Source organism: Chelmon rostratus, chromosome 9 (assembly GCF_017976325.1).
Source record: "Chelmon rostratus isolate fCheRos1 chromosome 9, fCheRos1.pri, whole genome shotgun sequence".
Taxonomy (NCBI): domain Eukaryota; kingdom Metazoa; phylum Chordata; class Actinopteri; order Chaetodontiformes; family Chaetodontidae; genus Chelmon; species Chelmon rostratus.
In genome coordinates, this window is record NC_055666.1 from 15,054,243 (window position 1) to 15,077,364 (window position 23,122).

A 23,122-nucleotide genomic window follows, 5' to 3' on the forward strand; every position below is an offset into this window, starting at 1 on the left:
AAGTCAGTCAGTCAGTCGATTTATAAACACCTAGGCTAAATTGGTTTTACATGCAGCATCTTTTTGCTTGATTGTTGAAATTATTTAGTTCATTTTTTAGATTTTTTTTTCTTTTTCTTTTTTTTGCTCGATTTGAGTTGTGTTTAACGGCAAAGTAGCACATGACGCAGCCCCAGACCAGGAGCTGGATCGACAATCTGTGAGGCTGAAGGGCCTGTTTCAGCAGACACAACATTAATGACTGAAACACAGTGTGTGGAGCAGATATATGAGAGTGTGCTCTCATTTTAGGCCACAGCGTAATAACCTATGAACTTCTGCTTCTACCTGCAGGACTGTGAATGTTTTACCTCACTGAACACGGTCCAATTGAGCTCAGAGGCGTCTGGGTGCACTTGGGTTAAGGGGGAGGGTCCGAGTTCATCCTTGCACATCACATGTATCATTTTAAATTGTCACTGTCATCATAGTTACCATCATTAACATCATTTAACAAGAAGATACAAAAACAGAAGTGGGGGGTAGCTGATCTGATATCAAACAAACGGCCAGTTACATAAATGGCCCATTTTTCATCTGTGCCGCTGGTTGACAACCACGAAGGGTTTTTGTTACACAAAACAGTGGGCAAGGGATAAGAATAGGCTTTGCTCGAGCACACAAATACAGTAAGGAGAGGAGGAGGAGGAGGTGGAGAAAAGCAAAAGAGCCTGAAGAACCAAAAGAAAAAAAAAATACAAACATTTAAACGTCTCTCCAGTCTGGGGGGGGCGTTTATCCCCCTCAGAAGCTGAGCTGTTGCAATCAACACACCATCAAGCACAATCCAGAGGTGAACAATCAAGAAATCCACAGTTCGGACCATTTTGCAATCCATAATCCGTTGCGTAATCCATCTTGTTCCCTTGCTAGCCCTTCCTAGGTCCTTTCAGTCCTGGGAGGCTGGGGAGGAGGTGAGGGAGTGTGTCACAGAGTAGACCTAGATGTGTGTGTTTTCTGATCGTGTGTGCGTGTGTGTGTGTGTTAGGCATATTCCTGTGGGTATATGTCCGTAAATGTGTACATTCTGGCATAGTTGTGTGTTCAGGTGTAAACTTGTTTGTATCCATCGCTGACATCCGTTCATTAATGCATCTCAGAGTTGAGTTTGTCCTGGAAGATGTACAGGTTGTTGGTGGCGGCGATGGCGATGATGTTCTCGGTCGGGTGCCAGGCTGTATGGAGGATCTTCTTGGTGAAGTCCAGGCTGTCCACACTGATGTCGTCCTTCCGGCGCTTTCCTCCAGCCGCGCAGACTCTCCGCGGCTTCAGGACCGCTCGGGGTTTGCTGCTTTCTCTCGATGCCTCCAAGGTCACGTCGCGTTTGGTGTTCCGGTCGAACATGCGGAAGAAGTTGTTGTAGGCTCCGGTCATAATCACGCTGAAAAGAGGAAGAGGAGAGAACAGATCAGATACTGCAGTCTGGAGATTTTCAGTGTCTTGGTGTGGACTACATTAATTTTCCAAACTAACCTTAACCCTCCACTACATGACTAAAGGTAAAGGGTCACTTCCACCAAACTATAACAAGGAATTTGAACAGTTTGAATCATAGGGCGGATACACTAACTATTTTTCACTTTTGTTACCACTGCGAGACAAGACATTTGGCCCAGGCGGAATAAATGCCATACAACTTAAAATCCAGCAGGTGGTAGTAAAGTTCAATAGTGGCAAAACACAGCCAGTGGTAGACGAACCATGACTCCACATCACAATCCACATTCACAGGTAATCCTCTGGTGTAGCCAACACATGTAGTTGCTCAACCTTCATACAGAATGCAGTCGTTATGGAGCATTCAGGTTTCATGTTAGAAAAACTGTAACAATATTTTGACATATTTTGAATTTTAACAGTCGTGAAGCTATATCCAGGCATATATAGTGACAGATGTGCATATCATAGTAGAGTGGGCTACTGGCCTCGGTAGATGTCTGTGCTTTGAGTGTTCTCATAGTTTATTATAGTTACCGATATTCAACACGCACAAAACATATGAGAGCACGAGTTTTACATGTTCTCATCTTGGGACATTTAGTTATCACAGGTAACAAAACACAAAAACACATGCAGACACTTCAGGTACCTGTCTGAGCCGTTCCAGGCACACTCAAACTTGTCAAAGATGCAGTCGTTCTCGTAAAGGGAACACAACTTGCTGCGGAGGTAATCGTGAACCTGGAGGAAACACACACACACACACACACACACACACACGCACAGAGGTATGATTAAAAATGAGTCCACAGCTGCTTCACTCCCTGGTATTGACTCTCTATATAAACTATAAATAGAAGAGGTAGCAGAACACACACACACACACACACACGGCACTCAGCACAGACAAAACACATTAAATGTGGGCAAGTTGTAACATAAACCTCCCAGAAGGCAACTCTAATAAGACACAACAGCAGCCCTCAGCAATACGAGGGCCAGGAGTACATTTTAATCTAAACTCCTTTTCCATATCAGTAAATCCATTAACATCCAAACCCACCAAGGGCATGATAACAGAGACACACGTGAACCCACACACACACACACACACACATTCACTGACTAATAACTCTTTTCCCTCGTGCTTTCCTTCGACCTGCCTGTGTCAGCACTGTGCCTGCCCGGTGATGCAAAGGGCTGAAATCTACACCTTCCTCCAGAGCCGCCGTGCTCCGCATTAAGCCCCCTATTTTCACATTCTGCATAAAGTCAGCAGTCAACAGTCGCTTCGTAATCAATAAACGGTCAAGCTGAGGTCGGCTCATGGTTGTACATCAAACCCGGTGACATTTTGGTTTTCCCCTATGGGTCTTTCTGCTCGGGGTGAAATGATACAGTGTCAGCTGACGTTGAATATATATCTTTTTTTTCCCGGTCCGCATGATCTCTGATTTAGAGTACAGCACCTCATCCCTCATGGATTTGTGCATATTTTTCATGTTCCAGGAGTAATACGAGTGTAAATTTTGCAAAACAAGAGCAGCTTAGCCCTGAAATACCTTTTCTGCCCTCTGTTTTTCTCAGTTTACTCCGCTCAACCTCTGACATCCCTCTTTCTCATTTCTCTCTCATTTCCCTCTCATTTCCAAACTCTCAGTCCTCTCTCCTCCCCTCATCACACCATCCTCACACTCCCTTTCAAACCCACACCCCTCTTCCTCCCTCCTTTTACCCCCTCCCTCCCTCTCCATGCTGCATTGCAGATCTAGGTGTTGGGCGCTGTGTAAGGTATCCCTCCTTCCAGTTTCATTTCATGAGTGGAGGCTCGGCAGCCTATAAATAGCTTCAGTGCGTCTTAGCCTCCCACTCCTGGCTGCCTCATGGGCCCTCACACGTCAGGCAAACACACACACATGTGCACCCAAGCACCCGCGGCAGGAATACTAAACACAAACTGAAAAAAGGAGTTGATAAATACTTCTACTGCGCATAAACAGGAGCTGGTGTGGCCTATTGTAACACTTAGAAGTGACACAAGAGACAAATCGAGTTTGTATGTGTGAAAGATAGCGTGCAATAGAAGAATCAGCTTTGTACTTTTTTTATGTGTACACTTTCAACAGCATGTCAGTCCCTCTTAATCACACATACTCAGCTATGATAAGTGACTACTTGTGTTTGTCTTAAGCATGTACAGTATTAATCTGCTAAACACACAGAGAAGCATCTACAGATTGAAGTCCAAAGTTAAAAACTTGGGCCACATAGGGAGATTCTGGTGATTCTGCACTGACGAGAAGAAGTGCATTGTCTGGCGCATAATCAATCCAATTATCCTTAAAAGGTTCTGGAAAAATCTAATCATCAGTAAGTACTGTGATTCTGAGAGTAAACCGTCTTCCCATGATTCATTTCTGTCTCCAGTTTTGCATATTTGCAGGATGACAATGCCTTCTTTCAGCAAAGGGACAGTTAGTCACTTAACAGTTTGGACAACGGGACAGTGATTTCAGTCACAAACACATCCAGGAAGTGAACACTTAATGCAAGCGGTTCTTCTGTTAGTGGAAGCTCTGCTCGAAGAATGTGAGCAGTAACACTAGACAGTGCTGAAAGAATACATCTCCCACATAACAAACACTGGACCTGTGTTATTTATTTCAGAGAGGCTAACATATATTGTCTTATAAGGGGTTCGTTCTCTTGTAGTCTACTGGGGGGATAAACACCACAAATCCAAAAGAGTTCCCCTTGTTTAGTATTTTGATGATGGTAAAGAGTCTGAAATCCCCTCATGTTTTATTATATTAGCATCTGTATTTGTTACATTTCTCCACTCAGTTTCAACTAGAATTTGCCACAAATCTGCAACTCAAAACACACATGAGCACTTTTGGTATCTTGGACTTACCAAATTCAAAGATGCAAGCTTACACATAAGTATGACTAAGTGATGACAGCAAGTGTTGGAGGTGTAAAATAACAGAAGGCACTCTCGCCTCATGCTCTGTAGAACTGCTCCGTGATCAAACTTTCATGGGAACCAATTCTGAACTATATGGAAGAGGATCTGGGGATTTGTGTTCTAAAGTGCCCCCAGTTATGTTTACTGTGTGAATTCTCTAATGTACCTGGAGGTACAAGCAAATATACAGTATTATGTTTGGTTCTATTGTCAATGATTGGGCTGGTCTTTAGAGAATAAGTCCCAATTTGCTATGATTTAAAAACTGGTTATGTTCATTAATTTGAACATGATAAATTACAACGTCATTAAAAATAAGTCAAAAAATGAGATTCATAAAGGAGTATGGAGTAAATGTATCTTACATATAAAGGGAACAAATCTAATGCAATCAATGTGCATTCTTTAGTCAATTATATTTGTGTTGGCTTTCGGATCAAAGACTAAAATAATAACATAACAGATGTGGCCAAATGAATTCAGGCCTATTATAGGAAAACTGAACAACATGTCCATAATGGCATCATGTTGATAATAATAATTATTATTATCAACAGTGTGTGTGTGTATCATTGGTTTGTCTCAATGTGGGTGTAATTTTATGTAATTGTGATTTATGCAAAGTGACAAAAACACATCAGCAGGACTTGGTGGCAGCAGCATGTGGTGTTAGCATGAAGGTGTCAGCAGAGAAATAATGAGACCTGTTGGGTTATAAAGACTATTAGCTCTGATTGAATGTTGACTGGGTGCTGAACAGTCAGCTGATGAAGCCAGAATGAAACAGCCAATAAACTGAGAGACCACAACTTCAATATTCTGCTTGAACACACTGCAGAATATTTGTGGTGTGCCGAGAGTAGTTAGTGGAATGTCAGCACAGAGCAGCTGGAATTTCCATCTTATACTGGGTTAAAGTTGTAGAAAACGGATGATCATTCAACATCATTACATCAGTATGATCCGCAGTGATTTCAGCCGTCTGGGAGTTGACTGGATTCAAAGAAAATATGTTAATGCTTCCTCGACTGCTGATCAGTTTACCTCGCCCAGAGTAAATCTGCTCTCAGCCAGAAGGAACTTCATCACAGTAGCTGAGCCTCAGACAAAATATTCATTCTGGTGTATTTTTGTATTTCAGCGTCTGTACTTTTGACACATGGTTGGTCACACACCTGGTATGTCTCCAGGGGCTTGCTCTCCATGTTGAGGTCCCAGACTTTGGCAGTCAGGTAGTCTCTGGTGAGCAGGTAGCGACCGCTGTGGCTGAACTTGACATCGGACACCGAGGAGATAATCTCAGAGAAGAAGGAGCGGGCGCTGGGGTCTTCTGGCTCCTCGAACACTGGAGTGGGTGGGAGAGGAGTGTGAGTGCTGTTAAGCCATATGACACGCAGAGACACAGTTGGGTATGTTTGTCTTTATGTCAGGTGCAGATCATGAAATCTCTCAGTCTATATGCTGACTGTAGGCTATGAGGCAGACAGACTGTAGGGTACGTTTATTCACAGGTGTTGCTGTCTGCGCATTTCAGAGAGAAAAATCAAAAGTCCTCTAAAAATAACAAAACAAAGAAAGAAATCTGGTAAATAGACATTTTTCATTGAATGTAACAAACAAAAACTAATCCCTTGCTGCTTGTTGCAGAGCTCCACTGAACACAATTTACAGTGTTTGCTGCACTCATGACTCACACTGGTCAGAGCTGTACTCACTCATGGGAAACTGGCCATTTCAACTCTGAAGTAAACAGGAAAGTTGAGAAACCATAAATCCGAGGCATAAGAGAACATGTGCCATGAATTGAATTGTTGTCCCTTAAGGACAGCAGATTTATGGGTAAACTTACTCTGTTCTACATTAATGAAAAAGTGGACGTACAGTGGAAAGAAGTATTATCAAATGGTGAACAATGTTCCAAAGAAACATATTGTGCTTCTAAATTGTCAGGAAATCAAACTTCTTACACTTCAGATTTTAAATCATTTACTTTCAACAAATGAATGTACCTGAGGTTTTGCAGGTTTCAGTTAAATCACTACAAAATGAATACAGTATTATATAGATAAAAATCTTGGAATGCACCACCAAGGAAAACAGTCCCCGCTCTTAACTACAACCCCTGACTCCAACAAAGTTAGGACGGTGTGTAAAATGTAAATAAAAACAGAGTGCAGTGATTTGCCAACAACGGTTTTACAAAGTGTTCCTGAGCTCATGGAGTAACATCCTTTAAGAAATCATATGTTTCACAAAGTGGGGAACCTTGTTCCATGCTGGCTTGTGAACGACTGAGCCTCTCAAGGATGCCTCTTTCATACCAATCACAAGACTATCAGGTGTTACCAATTAACCTGTTTCCCTGTGGATTGCTCAAAAAACACCTGTTTGAAGCTTTCCCAGTCTTTTGTTGCTCCCCCCTTCCCAACTTGTTTAGAACATGTTACTGGCATCAAATTCAGAATTACATATATTTAGTTTGTTGATGTGTAAAACATGAAATATATTGTCTGTTCTGTTTTCAATTGAATATAAGTCAAAAAGGAATCAGAAATTCTCACATTTAGTTCAATATATGTGTTACACAACGTCCCAACTTTTTTGGAATCAGGGTTGTACATGACCACACAAAAATAAATCAAACTCATAGTGATGATCCACTGTGATGGATTATGTATCTTAAGGTGATTTTTCACAAAATAAGTGCTTACAATTTGTCCTGTGGGGGCCATGAATATGTGTAGCAAATTCCAATCCAATTTTCAATCCATCCAATATTTGTTGGGATATTTCACACAAACCTAAATATGAACCTGATGATGGCACTAGTGAAAAAATCAAGGGATCGCCAAAGCTACAAAGATTCATCATCATAAATCATGGCAATCCGCTGAATAATTGTTGACGTAGTTCAGTTTGGGCGAAAGTGGTGGACCAACTGACCAACATTGTCATCCTGGAGTTGCATTCATAGCTAAAAATATGTTGTCAATAACTAAAATCATACAACTTATGATTGCCTTAAAGGTAAAAGCTTAATCTAAAAACCTAGAGTATTTGTTGAAAAATGTTCAGCAGCAAAATGTACTTTCTCTGTCGTTCATAGGCAAACATTTACAGTAACCAGTATCAGACACTTTGACCTTTGAAGAACCCTTGTGGAGAGACAAAAACATGACATGCATGTCTCCATCGCGGCTCTCAGCAGGTTTACTCACATTTAGAGTGTTTGTCACACAGTGCTGCTTCTCTCATGTCACAGAGGCGCAAGGTGCCTTTGCTGCTGCTATAGACAAACAGGTTACAGTGGTGGGGGTGAAACTCAGCCGCTGTGATCACCTCCGTCAGATCCTCCATGTTGGCTGGCTTGATGTCCACGATGTCTGAGAGAGAGCACCGCTCAGGAAAAGAGCAAAGAGAGTCAACATCCCAGGGCCTGCAGTCTGTTTCAGCCTGAACTGCTCTTACCTGCTGAACTCTATTATACTGTATGTACATATTCATTCATTTATCCTTTTAATACTAGCTGACACGATGAGGAACTAATTGGATTATGTTTGAATTCATGTGGAAACCCACACATACCCATAATCCACATGCAAAATTAAATCATAAGTTTATGTAATGTATACATTACCAACACAATGTAAATAATTTACAGGAGAAATAAAGCAAACCAATATAAATATATCTTGGGGGAATGGTGGGAGAAAAGTCATTCCATATTCAGAGAAATTGTAATATTATAAATCCTGTCTGGGTCAGGGATGTGACTGTACTGTGTCCTATTGAGCTGGATTAGAACTCAGAAAGAGGCTGAAATATTTATGCAGCCTTTGAATTATTCATTAAGCTACACTTTCACTCCTCAAGGATAATATTCCCCTCCCCCAGCACTGTGTGTGTCTTTGTGCATTTCTTTTCACAACAAAGTGGGATTTGCAATGTGGGAATTTAGTGTGTCCGTGTGTGTGGGCAGAGATTGATTACTGAGCATGTATGAGCATCTATGTGTTAATGTATGCATGAATTATCTGTGTCCTTGTGCTTTAATAAATGTATTCCTGCTTTAATATGTGTTTTGTGTGTGTGTTCAAGCCTACATTACTGCATATGGGGTTGTATTTTCTTCTCCTCACTCTGCATGCACACTACGAGCCACAAAAGATACTGAAGCTGCGGTCAGTGATGTCCAGATGCCAGAGGTTGATCCTCAGGTCGTCAGCTGACATGTAGGTCTCATAGTCGGAGTTGACAGAGATGGAGTTGACATGGTAGGTGTGGGCGTTGGCGAACACTCGCCGCGGGCTCACCTCCACCATCAGGTCCATCGGCTTCAACACCGGCACCTTGAAAAGAGTAGTTTAACATCCCATGTAACCCATCAGAGAGATGGTCCAGATACAGATAGTAGATTCAATTTGAATAATTTTATTGTCCTATGAATTAATATTTAATGCATTACTTCCTTTGACATCAATAACACATTATTGTTAGAACCCCTAACTTGCCTGCTTGATGGCAAGATTCAAGAACCAATTCAGTGCATGACTTACAGCTCATTTGGCTGCATTTTCATACCCATACATTTGCATTAACACACAATTTCATTGACGACGCATGATTTACATTTTTATACACACCTTAAATGTGTGTAATTTGCATACTGCACAGTGGGGGCCTCTTCACCATTACAGATACATGTATTAAGACCTCTACAAAGAAGGCCGTACCATACCACTGCGTGCAGCTGCGTCCAGATTACCAAGAATTCACCACAAATAGAATCACTGATGCTCTGACTAATTGAGATCCAGTGCAGATGTTGTCTTGCTGTTCTGTACAGCTGGAAATCGAGGTTTTCTCCACCCCCACACAGTCACGCATACACACATATACTATTGTGCCAGTGACCCATTTTTGCACATGCAAACACATCTGTACCTACTGACCTAGTTATGTTGCACAAATGACTGCATGAACGTTTGAGAGCGTGCAAGAGATAGATAGATAGATAGATAGATAGATAGATAGATAGATAGATAGATAGATAGATAGATAGATACCTGTAGAGAGGTGACGGTGGAGATGTCCTTGATGCGACCCTCCTCATCCTTTAGGTTGTATCCCTCTGGCCGTTTGTCTCTTTCACTCACCTTCCACAACTTAATGGTCTTATCTGGGAAACAGACACAGCCATTAAGCAATCAGATAAGAACATTTGAAAGTGTAACAAATGAATAAAAGGTACTTGTTCATATGCTCTGAGGTTGGTAAGACATCTTGCGATCTCAGATTAGATGTGATTAAACACTGAACAGTGGAATTTCATCTCAAATTGTTACTGCGGAAATCTTAAAAAAGAAGAGCAGTAAAAGCGCATAAAGACAAAGTCAACTTAGGCACTTAAACCCAAAATAGAAGACTTAATAGACAGGATAATCCACCACACTCCAAACTGTTAGCTCTGAAAGAGAACTCTAAATGAGATATCAGCGAGGTTTTGTTTAACCAACGCTGACAGACACAAAAAGTCTCTGTATCATGTTGAAAAAATGACAGCAAGCATTGCAACAGCAGCATTACCCAACTGCTGAGGCAGGTCTTACATTTTTCATATCCTCAATCATAAACAACATAGTACTTAAATAAATCAATAACAGGGCGCTCAGGGAAAATCTATAGATCTTCCAATATAGCTATAAAATGAGAATGTAAACTGATGATGGGACCTCTTATCTAAGGCAGACTAACTCCTAATACACTCTCTCTTCAGGCGAGAAAAAAATCTGCTTTCTGACCTTAGTAACTCAAGTAATGCCTTTTAAAAACATCATGGTTCAAACTGGTTCAAGGGATCTTTTTTCCACAAAATATCAACCAAGCACATCACTACTTCCACATCTCGCTGGTTTCTCTAAGATACACGTATGTACGCGAAGTCTCTCACCATTGGTGGAGAGGAGGAAGTGTGCGGCGTTCTGCTGAGGCAGCCATCGGATCTTATTGATCTTCTCCTCGATCTCCAGACTCTTAAGGTAGTCAAACTCTGGCTCATGGCTCTGAAAGGTGCTGTAGACATTGTACTCTCCCTGGGAGAATGGCTCAGTCTTGCTCTGTGGAAAGAAAAAGAGGGTACATGGAAGAGATGGGGGAAAAATGCGCACTTGCTCACATGAACAGTCCCAGAGCAATGTAACACCCAGGAGCCTGAGCCAGTGTCCGTCACCTTGATCATGTGAAGAAATAGCATGGACACAGCAGGAGGATTAACAATTTATCAGTCAATCTAGACTGTAGCTGGAGGGGAACAGTGTACGTTCATCACTGCTCTCAGAGCTTGAATGAAAAATGATATGTTTGTGCGTATGAGTGTAAGTGTGTGAGTGTTTGGTGCGTGTACCTCAGGTTCCCTCTGAAAGATGACCACTCGGCCCCCTTTGTCCCCTGTGGCCAGGAGCTCTCCGGTGTGGTTGAACTCAACAGTGGAGATGATATCAGCTGGAGGGAGGGAGTCACAGAGACAAAGATGGAGGAGGAGAGAAAAAGAGAGAGAGGGTGAGAAAGAACGGTAGGGTGAGAGAGAGAAAGAGCACCCATTAGCTAATTGACCACACATCATCATTCATCTGTATAATCTGTTTATCCGACTCTAAATTATTCAACCGAGTCATCGATGCATTAACTTGTAAGTGGATTAAAATATGCAAATTAATGTGTAAAAAAAGCAATATTTGATCACTAACACAAATATTTTGCAATTGTGCTTAAACTTAACTTTCAGATGAAATTCATATTATACAGGACATATTATTAGCCCATCAAAAAAATACATCAAACACACGCATGCAAGCACACACTGTGTTCCAGTATGACACACACATAATGACGCACACTATGACACTCCAGATTACAGTGTTAGTTGATCATCGTGTGTGTGTGTGTGTGTGCGTGTGTGTGTGTAGGAATAATTATGCACCCTATAAACTCTGTATTGTAAGTGTGTAAGTGTAAACATATCTTAGAGTGTATTGTCATTAGTGATTAAATATCATTCCAATCTAATTTTTCATTTGCATATTTGGGACAATTAAGGACCTCTAGCTCCGTGCCCCGAAACACCAACAAAGTCTGACTCAGTGACAACACTGTAACATGAGGAGTGTGCATGTTATTAACCACTTAACATTTACCGCCTCATTGCTTTGAGTGGACCTTCCTGCATCACACAATGCACAGAATGTGAAATAGAAAGCACTTGGTTGTGCCGTCTAATGAAGGGCATGCACGTGTCATATTTGGATCTTAAATCTGAATTAACGTGGCATGAAATCTCCCCCCTGTCCTTCTATCAGCTATACTTCACCTCCTTTGGACCACACTCCACACTGCAGTAGATAACCTGGAATGAAGCCCTGTAAAGTCATCTCAGGTCATCTCAACCTAACAGTTCAAACTAGCCTCATCAGGTAAGATAAATCCAGATTGCCATGGTCATTAATGGCTAAATGTAAAAATCCACCATCATAGAGATATTTTTGATGCAGGCCCATATTTTGACCTACTTTGTCATCTTTCTAAATTCAGGCTTTCAGTCAAAACCTAATTTATTTGAACAGAACAAACAAGTAAAGAAGCAAACTGTTCAGCTCAGCTGTGAAATTTCAGATCTGCGGTTGGACTGTTTTCACTCTTGTAACTACAAAGGCTGCGTTACAAGCAGACAATCACCATGGTGATGGCTTCAGTGACTGGATAATCTTCAAAATCAACCACAGTCACAACAAAAGCACAGATTCTTAAGCTTTCTTTGTCTAATTTTATACGTATGTTGTTGTCTTCACATGACTCCCTCCAACATATTGAATCACGACACACGTAAAACTCATTCAGTATTCAGTTCAGCAGGTTAGTTGCTGGTGTGCTACAGTGAGTGAGATGATTTTTCAGACTGACGAATCACTGCGCCCAGACAATAAATAGTTCCAGCACATAACCTTCCTTAAAACCACAACTTGTCATTTTTACACTTCTGTTTATGTACAAAATAAACGATAACTGACTGCTGCATATTTACCTAACAAAGTGTATTTCCCAGTGTCAAACTACTTCTTTGAATAATCTGCCTTTCCGTCACTACTGAAATCTGGTTCTTTGCATCCAGTGTCACTTCACATGCCATTGTGCTCTGTGGCAACATTTTCTAAAAAACATCAGTTTAAGTTGCTTGCATGTAACAAGCAATATACTAACCTAGCAGTGACAATGACTTAGTGTAAACAAGATTAAAGTCTGCCAATTTTCCTGCATAGAATTGTGCCTGACAGAGCAAAAAAATGAGCAATGTCGCTTTTCTGACTCAAAACTACTCTTTGCTGGCCATAAAATCTGTAAATCTCTTCCAATTTAAAAGACAAAACCTACAGTTATTTCCAAACTGTGTTAAAGGTAATCGAGAAAGAAACTGCACTACCCACAGGCATGTTCCATCCTCCAAAGCAGTCCTGCCTCACAGAGGTTTTTGTACAGGGAAAGCTCACTGCACTACCAAATAATCAAATAATATCTTCAAAAATGTCATAGATTAGATTTCAGAATAAGACTTATTTCAGATAGCCCTTCCAAGCCCTCGACTAAGCTCAGTTTTGATAGAAAAGGACATGGTCCTCAACAAGTATTGACTGTAATGAAAATGGAGCGAATTTATTGAGAGCCGGAGTGATTCAAAGCTGTAGCCTTGCCTATTTTGTGGTGGCCTTGAGAGACAGAGATTTTATGATGAGGGGAGGCAGGGACTGCTCCTCAATCTCTACACCAACGCAACCTTATTCACCCCGTTCCTCACACACTTCATATATTACTGGTTGCCTCTTTCTCTCCATCCATTTCTTCATCTCTCAGCCATGGCAGTATATTTTTTATTCTTCAGTTTCAATTTCTTTCCTCTATTTCAGGCTTTCTAGCTCTCTCCATCCTTCTCACCACACACATTCTCTTGTCATCTCTCATCCCGTGTTCCCCGGTTTCTCTCTTTTGCCCCATTTCACTCTCTCATTTCCTTCTTGGTTGTCTATCCACATTCGGCTCACTCTCTCTCATCCCTCCCCCACAGCACTCCGCTGCCTGGCTGTAGGTGAGCGTGTATGTAGTGGTGGCGATGCTGGTGGTGGAAGAATGGGAAGGATGGAAGGGAGGTGGAGGGAAGAGGCGCCGGGGCGGAGGCGGTGGAGGGGTCCGTCGGTGAGCAAGGGTTGCCATGGTAACAGGCAGAGCCAACCAGTAGCAGCGGTACTCGTTAACGGTTAGCCGTATATGGCAGTCTGGTGAAGGAGGAAGTGGGATTCATCAATCCAATCCTCGCAGGAAGAACGAGCGCGGTAAAATAATTATGGTGCTGCAGTTTTGTCCACTGACAAACATTACTAAAGTAGTATCAGGAGATGGAAGCGGACACTACGGTCCAAATTGAGGACATGCAGATAATTAATGCGCTCACACATATGATGGCACTCACACAAAAACCGACCCCTGCGCAGGAAGTGAAATTCACGAACAAATACATACAGGACGCACACCAGGACGCTTTGAATGCACACATTCAGGTAATCATGCACAGCAAATGTCCCTGTGTGTGCTTTGTGTGTGTGTGTGTGTGTGTACGTGTGAGCACGTCCAACACATTTACAGATAACTATGCCTCCACTGAAGTAGCACAGAGAAAGAGCTAAGCTAAGCAAAACCACAGGAGCGGCACACAACACAGCTGAATAAAATATGGAGCACACACTCTCCTCTCTCATCTTCTGTCTGTTCTCAACCTGAAGCCTCTTTATCTTTCTGTGTTTCTTTCTTTCCTTCTATCTCTACCTCTCTCTCTCACACACACACACACAGCTCACATCCATCTGTCTCTCTGATGCTCTTTATTAGAAGAACACAAAAAAAATATGAACCTCTAAGAATACAAACAACCACTGCAGAAACGAGCATCATGAGCACCGTAGCTCTCCTCAAAGAGGAACCACTGGCCACTGTCCTAATGTAATATGTATGTGTGTGCTTGTGTGTGTGTCTGATAGTTTGTCACGTTGTAAGTCAGTGTCTTATAGTGGGATGTGTGTGTGTGTGTGTGTGTGCATATAGCAAGCTAGCTGTGTCTGTCTCCCACAGACAGTCCATTAGCATCAGCAGGCCTGTCTGACTCATCCCCACACTGCAAGAGCTGGGGGAACACACTGTGACTGCAAGTGCATGCACCCACACATACAGTACATATCAACACAAAACAACACACAAACATGAATGAACCCAATGACACGGAGAAGCATAAGATTTTATGAACAAGTGATAAACACCAAACACATAAGCACTCAAATGCAACGTGAGGTGTTTACAAAGACAGCACCTCCGCAGCGACCATGTTGTCAGGAGACATGACTAGTTGATCAACAGAAAATAAATCAGTGACAAATTGTAGTAAATGGTTTAAGTGATGTATTAAATGAAAATTACAAGCTGTTTTTCTTTTTTATATTATCATAAATTGAATATACTGAAAATTTGGGGATGTTGGTTGACCAAAACAAGCAATTTTCAGATGGGCCCTAAAACAGACATTGTGATGATGTTGATTTTATAGACTACACTATTAATTGTAAAAATAATGGCCAGATGACTGAAGTGATTAGTAATGAGAGTACTTGTCGATCAAAAGAAAGGTGATCTGTAATAATTTTGATGATGTTTGATAATGGTCATTTAAGGGAAAACTGACAAACATTTCTTAACATTAGTGCTCTTTTATGAGGATTTACTATTTTTCTTTGTCTTATGTGAGAGTAAACTGAATATTTTGGGATTTTGGATGATTAGTTGGACAAAACAAGCAATCTAAAGATGTCTTTAGAATTAATTGATTGATTAATCAAGACAATAAAAGGTAGATTGCACTGTAAGATTAGCGCTCATCTGTTGCTATAAAATTAGACAAAGCAGGAGAGGAGGTTTATGGGATAGATGAGGGTGGTGGCAGAGGTCGAGAGAGGTGGATTTCCTTATTTCTTTTTGTTAAGGCTACCAAAGGGACAAAGGGGGAAGAAGACGTCCGACAGTCCCAATTATAGATATCTTAGGTTTGGGTAAACACGGACCATTAAAGCTGAGCCAAAAACACACACTCCTTAAAAGCAAGGACAAGCCACCACTCAGCAGGAGATGTGTGTGTGTATGTGTTGGTGAGTGTGTGTGCATGCTGCAGCTCAAGCACCCCGCATTTCCTGTGTACGTGTGCACAAGTGTGTGTACTCAATTACCCTGTAGAGAAATAAATGGGTTGGAGGCAGAGAGGGAGAGGCGGGAGTGAAGGAGACGAGGGGAGAGACTGCCGGAGGGAGACGTTAAATTGATCCCTGTTCTGCAGTTTTGGAGATATCTGGAAAAAAAAAACTGGTGCATGTGTTTCCGTTGGAGGTGCACATGTGTGGAGAGGAGTGATTTAAGCCCAGCACAGCAGGGAATCTGCCATTTCTCCAAACACACATCGGCACAATGGAGCAGAGCTGGTGTGAGCCTAATGGTTGTAGAAACAAACAATTAGAATCACAAACCAAGTCAGCTACAGCTTCATGTGTGAAATGCACCTGTAATCCTGCTTCGCCTGCCTGCAAAGCTAGCTGCATGAATCGTCAAAGCTGCAATGTGTGATTCATTTTTGACAAAAATCAATTTGTTTTTCCAATAGATTTGTGAGACTGTAGCATAAAAAAAGATTAGAGCTTAGCTGGTTTACACCCAATCTAACTCTGGCGATACTGAAAACTGAGATTATGTCTCGGAGCCTCATAAATACTGAAATGTAATCCCATATTCAGAGAACTCTGGCTCTTTTTTTATGCTGCCACTCTAATCTTTCTGCGCGGATGCGTGTAGAGTAGAGCTGAAATGATTTGCTGATATAACTGTTGCCTTTTTTTGAGACAAAAATGTCAGAAATTCACTGGTTCCACCTCAGATGTCGATCTTAGCTGGGTTTCTGAATCTTTTATGATATGATAAAGATAAATATTGATATGATCAAGATGGCAATTAATCAATAAACCCAGAAAATAATCAGCAGACGAATTGATGGTGAAAAAAATCATTAGTTGTTGTCCTGTGTGTGTGCATATGAATGTCTGCACATTACCTGTTCATGTGTTTAGATGTTTGAAGAGTGTGTCTGTGTGTGTTCATGTGCATGGATGTGAGTGTCTGTGTGTCTTGCTCCGTATTAAATAAAAGCAAAAGTAAGATAGCTGTGCTTTAAAGGAGTTGGGGTGTGGCCTGGTCACACTATTTCAAGAAATCAATTACACACGCTCACACTCACTCACACAATCCAAAAATAAAGAGGCAGGTACAAAAATAGAGACGCACAAAAAGGATGAAGCAGACAGACAGAGACAAAGTGATGTTTAAGATATTTATAACACTCATGTGAGAATTCACCTGACTCAAACTACTCACACATGCACACTTAATGACACACACACTCTCATATCCAACCACCCACACACAGGCAGCACACATAAATGCTCAAATCTCACACTGGGGTCATGTGGCACAACTGTGCGACATAGATATGACCTTTGGGATAGAAGAGGATAGAGCACACACCTTCAGTGTAAGAGGCAAACGGCTCGGGCTCCAGAGAAAGGGTAGTGATGTCGGAGCACAGGACCTGGATGGGGCTCAACATCCTGGGGGAGGACTCCAGGGTGGAGAGGGGTGGACAGGATGGGCGGAGCTCTTCAGGCTATAGCCAGGAGCAGCCCTGCAAGAGGAGCAAGGATGAGGGAAGGGAAGGAAAGGGAAGTTAAGGGAGGAGCAGAGGGGAAGGAAGGAATCGAGGAAGGAATCAAGGAAGTACCAGGGAGGGTGGGGTTGAAGGTAGGGACTGAGTTACCGCATCACCACATTTGGCCATGAGTACCCACCAGAGAAAAAAATACTGATGGTGTATATATGACCATTTTGTATCTACACAACATGATGTATTCACATGTTGGGTTTGGCAGGAAGGCTAGCACGACATGCAGGATGGACAGAGATACACAGCTTGTGGGACAGAGTCTTAATATACGTAGAAGTGTAGATAGCTCTCACATTTCCCCAGAGGTGACAATGATTGACAAGTAGAAAAGAGCAGTCAGAGCAGGTGAAAGCTCACTTGCTTATGACTAACCATTATTTTCAATATTGCTGAAAATGCTAATCTCAGGTTGTTACTGGCCAAAGGAATTTGTGTGAGCAACAGTCGAAAAAGAAATATAGTTTGAAAAATATGTGAAATGGAGTAAATATTCATGTCTGATATGCTGCAACCAGCAAATCGTGGTTTTACTTTTAGAGTTGGACGTATAATTCATATTTATACCGATGTGCTGTTTTTACATTGGGCATAGTACATGTTTGTCTTTAATTAAATTCTTATTGGGTTTTCCTACTTCATTCTTTACCATACCATGAGTTTTTACTTAACAGATACACAGATATTTTTCTATGGTGCACATTAATAATGGGTGTTCGGGTGCTTACATAATTTATGAAATTGAAACAGTCATAAATAATTTATTTACAAAACTGTCAAAATCCTGAATTCTGATGCTTGTTATTATTTCCTCATCTATCCTTGAACCTAATGTCACACCAGTCAGAGGTGAGGCTGTAGCAAAGGGAGATACTGAGGGGGGCAAAAGGAGTGAGAGGAAGGGAGTAAGAGATGAAGGGAAGAAGGGTGGGGAGGGACGTTAAGGTAGAGGGAGGTTAAGCATCCCTCCCCTGTAGGAGTTAAAGGGCAGGGGAATCCCCACGGGAAGATCTACAGACACACTGTTATGTATGCGCACGCACACATAGACACACACAGAAAACGCTGCAGACACACACCCATACGCACACAGACTTGAGCAAACAAAAAGACACGGAGTATGCACTCAAAGACACAGACATGAATATGAATGCAACACAGGACAAAAAAAATAAAGAAAGATGGAGACACACAGGAGCTTACAAAATACACCCAAGCATAAAATCACATGCACCACCTCTCTCTGTCTGTCTACCACCTTCTGTCTTTCTCTTGAACACACACACAGACACACACAGACACGCACATACAGAGGCACATTGTGTTTGAGCAGCCTTTAGAGCACTGTTGGATAATTGTTTGGCAGACGCGCCACTTCAGCACCGGGCAATGCTGCGAGTTGCATTAGAGGACCGATGGGGAAAGGAAGGGAGGGGAGGCAGTGGGGGATGGAAATGGGGAGGAGGACGGGGGATGGGGTGAACATGGAGGAAAGGTAGATGGGGTTGGAGTGGATATAGAAGAAGAGGCAGGTGATGAAACATTTTGTCTGTTTGTGACAGAAAAGTATGTCCTTTGGTCATTAGGGGAATTCTTGTGAGATTGATTTTTAGAGCACAATTAGTACTACTTCTTCTTTTGCAACTATGTCTTTTCAGGCTGTCCATGTGTTGCACAGCCTTTTCAGACCAAACGTGTTTAGAGGTGTGTCCACCTCTGTGTGAGCTCATCAGCAATTCACCCTGAATAATGCCTGTGTCTGCCTGAGATGTGTGGAATAATTAATACTGCCATTATTGGTGGGTGGAGACGACCTGTCAATCATATTGGCCAAGCATGAAAAGCAGCATGTTTATCATCACGGACTGTTGCCATGGCAATAATGGGTGGTTGGTGATGGATGTTAAGACTGATTTTCTGCCATGATTTCATCAAAATCCTTTTCTGAGATGGACAAAGACACAGATTGGTCATGGACACACTGTATGTATAAGTAGAGACTGATGCTCCCACACGGAGACAAACAAAGACACACACACAAACACACAGACACACAAATACTCTTCAATTTCAATAATACAATATGCGCACAAGCATTCACACAATCAACAGGCAGCACTACAGGTCCCCCCTGATTACAATATGTGCTTCTGTGTGAGGGAAATTACATTATAGCACAGACACAGGAAGCATCGTAATTCCCTTTCTGCAGTGATACGAGGATCACAAATGAGCTCACAACACGTTCATGACCCCCAAATGATAATCTGCTGTTCTGGTCGAAGAGGCGTGGCGCACAATGAGCTGAGTGTCAGAAACAGATTGGGGACAGACAGACAGGCAGGAAGGCAGACAGGAAAGCTAGTGTGCAGGTGAGATTAGTGGTGTAATTGAGATTAGCATAAGTGGGGGTTATCCAAGGTTATAATCCATCTGTTTTATGAAACAAACCAATGGAATTCGGTGGTTTTGCAAGGATTGTGTGCTGCTGGACTTTTTAATATTCCCCTGGCTGATATGTGATACTCTAGAATATTCAATTTGACAAATGCACCTGTTATATTCAAGAGGACAAAGTAACAAGACAGTGCATATGTGACTCAGTCACAATATGAGAGATGACACGCAGTGCAATGAGCACAAAATAATGTGGCGGAAATTTCTGGCTTGTTTTCCTGGAAATAAATGCTGTCACGCACAAAAGAAATATTCACCCACTCTCTGTCTCTGACACACAGACACAAACAGAGACATACACACACACACACACACACGTACGGACACAGGCCAGATCAATTCTGCCCTGCAGTGTAACAAAGTAGCTATGTTACACAAGGTAAGACGGTGGTTACAAAGCACACATTAACAAAAACAAGAGAAATGAAAGGTGTAGAACACAAAGAAATAGTGAAAAGGGGGGAAGATATAGAGGAAAACTCGCTTCTTGATGGTTTAATTTTGCAAAGAGGAGGGTGTTTTGCTCCCTAGTTCTTGTTTCCTTCTGCAACTCCATCTGAACACTGATCAACACAGAGCTTACAGAAGATTAGGAAGCCGTCCTGAGCTTTTTTTGCCTCACAGACAAGCGCACACACGCATTGTCACACACAGAAACACACTCTACATAAGTCCAGAACATAGATACACACTCAGATGGGGGCACACTTAAAAACATACTTTGAAACATATAGACACATGCAGCTTCCTCTGTCATCTTCTTACCTTCAGTCACATAGTTGTGGTCGGGGAGGAAGCCGCGGTGGTTGAGCGTCGGGGTGGCGTCAGTGTCTTCGCCCATCGGCGGGGCTGGGGGGAGTGCCCGTCTCGGTGGGGCAGCGTGGCGGTGGCAGATCAGTGGTGGAGGGGGTGGTGGGGATGCCGGCCAGCACAGCGCCCATACTGCTGCCCGCCAACACCTCCTCAGCACAGGGGCGCAGAGCCGGACATCCTATCCTTAAATGAGGATGAGGGGCAGGTAGGGAGGGAGTGGGCCTGTCCCAAAGGAGGGATGGGTGTGTGGAGGAGTCCACACAACTGCTTCCGAGAGCCAAATGCAAACCTGCAGGAGGAGGATTGTTTAAAAACAATTTAAAAACTGCCAGGGTGAGCTTGATTTGTGCCTCACAACAGCACACACAACTCGTGTGGCAAGAAAAATGTAGTGCACCTCGTGTCCACCCTGCAGCTGAGTCCAGGTGTGGCCACACCAATTCTACTCTAACATACACAACATACATAGCCCTGTCCTCTCAGAATTGGTAAACTCCGTACTTGTTCATGGATGCTCCAAGAGAAGAGGTGAGAGGAGACGAAGAGGAGGAGGAGGAGAGTGGGGGGAGGGGAGAGAGGGATGAGCAGAGCCCCTGGTCGGTGTATCTGCAGTGCTGCTGCTTCTGCAGTGAACTCACACGCATGGACACACATATAGAGTGGGACAAACACACTCACCTACACACTCGGCAGCTTGTGGGTCAGGTACTCCTCAGCGGATCCTCCATGAATACAGTCTCTCTCCTCCTGAGCGGCTAACTGTCTCTGGTTTCTCGGATGTTCCAGTATGAGGAGGAAAATCCTGCTGGCCCTGCGTTCTGCTGCAGTCTGCGCTCTGGCGTATGTATGAAAGGCAGAGTGAGAGGTAGAGAGAGGGGGAGGGAGAGTGAGAGAGAGAGAGAGAGAGAGAGAGAGAGAGAGAGAGAGAGAGAGAGAGAGAGAGGATCCATCCTGCTGCGCTGGTACGCGTGTGATGCATCAGAGCAGTCCCCGCCTACTCCTCAGTGTAGCCAATCATCACAGAGCTGAGATCTGCCTGACCACTGACTGCAGGTGATTAAATATGATGAGGAAACAGAGAGGGATGGAGGAGTGGGTGGCACAGCGGAAGTGGTTGAGTGTCTTATAAGGTTGTGACTAATGGGAGAGAAAGCAGAGAACAGGGCAGAGGATGAGAGTAGGGCTGTTTCCCTTCAATGAGTGCTGAATATGAACCACAGTACAGTGACTACTAGAGGATTCACCTGGAGGCATTATTCAGTTAACACAGAGACAACTAACACACACACGACTGACACACACACAGATTTTAATACACAGCAAAATCCCTTCTACCCACATCTGCATTGAAGTGTAAAGCTGGCAGGCAAACTCAATTACTGTTCATTGACTAACAGCAGTTTCATATTATATGATCCTGTCAAGATACCATTTTATGAAGTTCTGTTCAACTTTTGGGAAATTTGGGAAATACTCCTATTCGCCTTCTGACTGAGAGGCAGAGAGCAGATCAATACCACTCTCACACTCGTCTGTTAAATATGAAGCTCCACCAGCAGTTGTTAGCTTAGTTTATTAGCTTACCATAACATTTCAGAAGTTGGAATCTGCAAAATCTGACCTAAAAAATCAATTGACAGAAGAGTTGCTTATTAATTTTCCATCAATCAACCAATCTATTAATCGTTTCTGCTCTAATTGGTAGTACATATGTTCAAGATGAGACAGCAGTGTAAAGGTGTCAACTCACCTCTACTTGGCACATCAATTTGATTATTTTATTTGTGATCTTGCATTAATTTGCCATTTAGCAATTTAGTATGGCAATATTAGCAATAATCCTAATTAACCACAAGATAAATATTTCAACATCACCAAGGCCTACAAGAGGGGACTAGAAATGACCACTGTAGGAGAAAAACCTAAATTCACACACCAATACACACACATACAGAGGCTTCAGTCAGTGTGGCAGCAGAGAGTGAGGGGCTGCCAGTGACAGTTGGTGCCATCACTAGTGCTGGCTGTCTGCCACCAGGCTTTAAACCCCCCCACAGCAGGGAACAAGAAGAGCTGTTTATCTGACTTACTCCAAGACTGCCAACATCGCCCTCCCCCACCCACTACTTACCAATGATGGGCAATGCTCCACACACCACTGCCATATCTGCCCTTCTAACTGCCCCCCACCAGCCTAACATTCACCACAAAGCTCCCCTAAGCCCACCCACTGTTCTACCTGCACGTCTCCACCTATTCACCCCAACCATATGCCACCAAAATCCCCCTCTGGTTAAATCTACAAACCCATAAGGTTTGCTGTTTAGCTCTTACTCTCTGCCAAACCCCAAACAGAGAGGGAGAGGTGAGAAACATAAAAATGTTTTCAATGCTTGCAGCATTCTTTGGCATGCTTTATATCTATTGGTATTACCATATAGATTGGCTGAAGCCATAAATCATCAGGGCATTTTATTAAAGTATCTAAAATTGTTTCTTATATAATTAATTTTGGAATTTCCCTGTTCACTTTGTGTACAATCAATTAAGAATGGAGA

General features: G+C 42.5%; 1 protein-coding gene across 2 annotated transcripts; it reads right to left on the minus strand.

Moving 5' to 3' along the window:
• Nucleotides 1-865: 865 nt before the first annotated feature.
• Nucleotides 866-20,631, minus strand: LOC121611309 (serine/threonine-protein phosphatase 2A 55 kDa regulatory subunit B gamma isoform). Of its 2 annotated transcripts, none has more exons than XM_041943791.1 (9): nucleotides 20,517-20,631; nucleotides 10,851-10,948; nucleotides 10,398-10,563; nucleotides 9,514-9,626; nucleotides 8,619-8,796; nucleotides 7,666-7,830; nucleotides 5,623-5,792; nucleotides 2,129-2,220; nucleotides 866-1,420 (listed from the first exon to the last, which is right to left on the minus strand). In XM_041943791.1, the coding sequence occupies exons 1-9, from the start codon at nucleotides 20,590-20,592 to the stop codon at nucleotides 1,126-1,128; spliced, it is 1,353 nt and encodes a 450-aa protein (XP_041799725.1). In that variant the 5' UTR covers nucleotides 20,593-20,631; the 3' UTR covers nucleotides 866-1,125. The 2 variants fall into 2 exon arrangements, with proteins under 2 accessions (XP_041799725.1, XP_041799724.1); XM_041943790.1 differs by lacking the exon at nucleotides 20,517-20,631 and adding an exon at nucleotides 17,102-17,206.
• Between the last annotated feature and the right edge of the window lie 2,491 nt (nucleotides 20,632-23,122).

Bases quoted from the DNA above. Each gene is read 5' to 3' on its own strand.
- LOC121611309 (XM_041943790.1), bottom strand. From the start codon at position 17,183: ATGTTGAGCCCCATCCAGGTCCTGTGCTCCGACATCACTACCCTTTCT. The intron at 8,797-9,513 runs GTATCTATCTAT...ACTCTTTTCAAG, and splicing joins CCACCGTCACCTCTCTACAG to GTGCCGGTGTTGAAGCCGAT. The intron at 7,831-8,618 runs GTATCTTTTGTG...GCTCTCTCTCAG, and splicing joins CATCACTGACCGCAGCTTCA to ACATCGTGGACATCAAGCCA.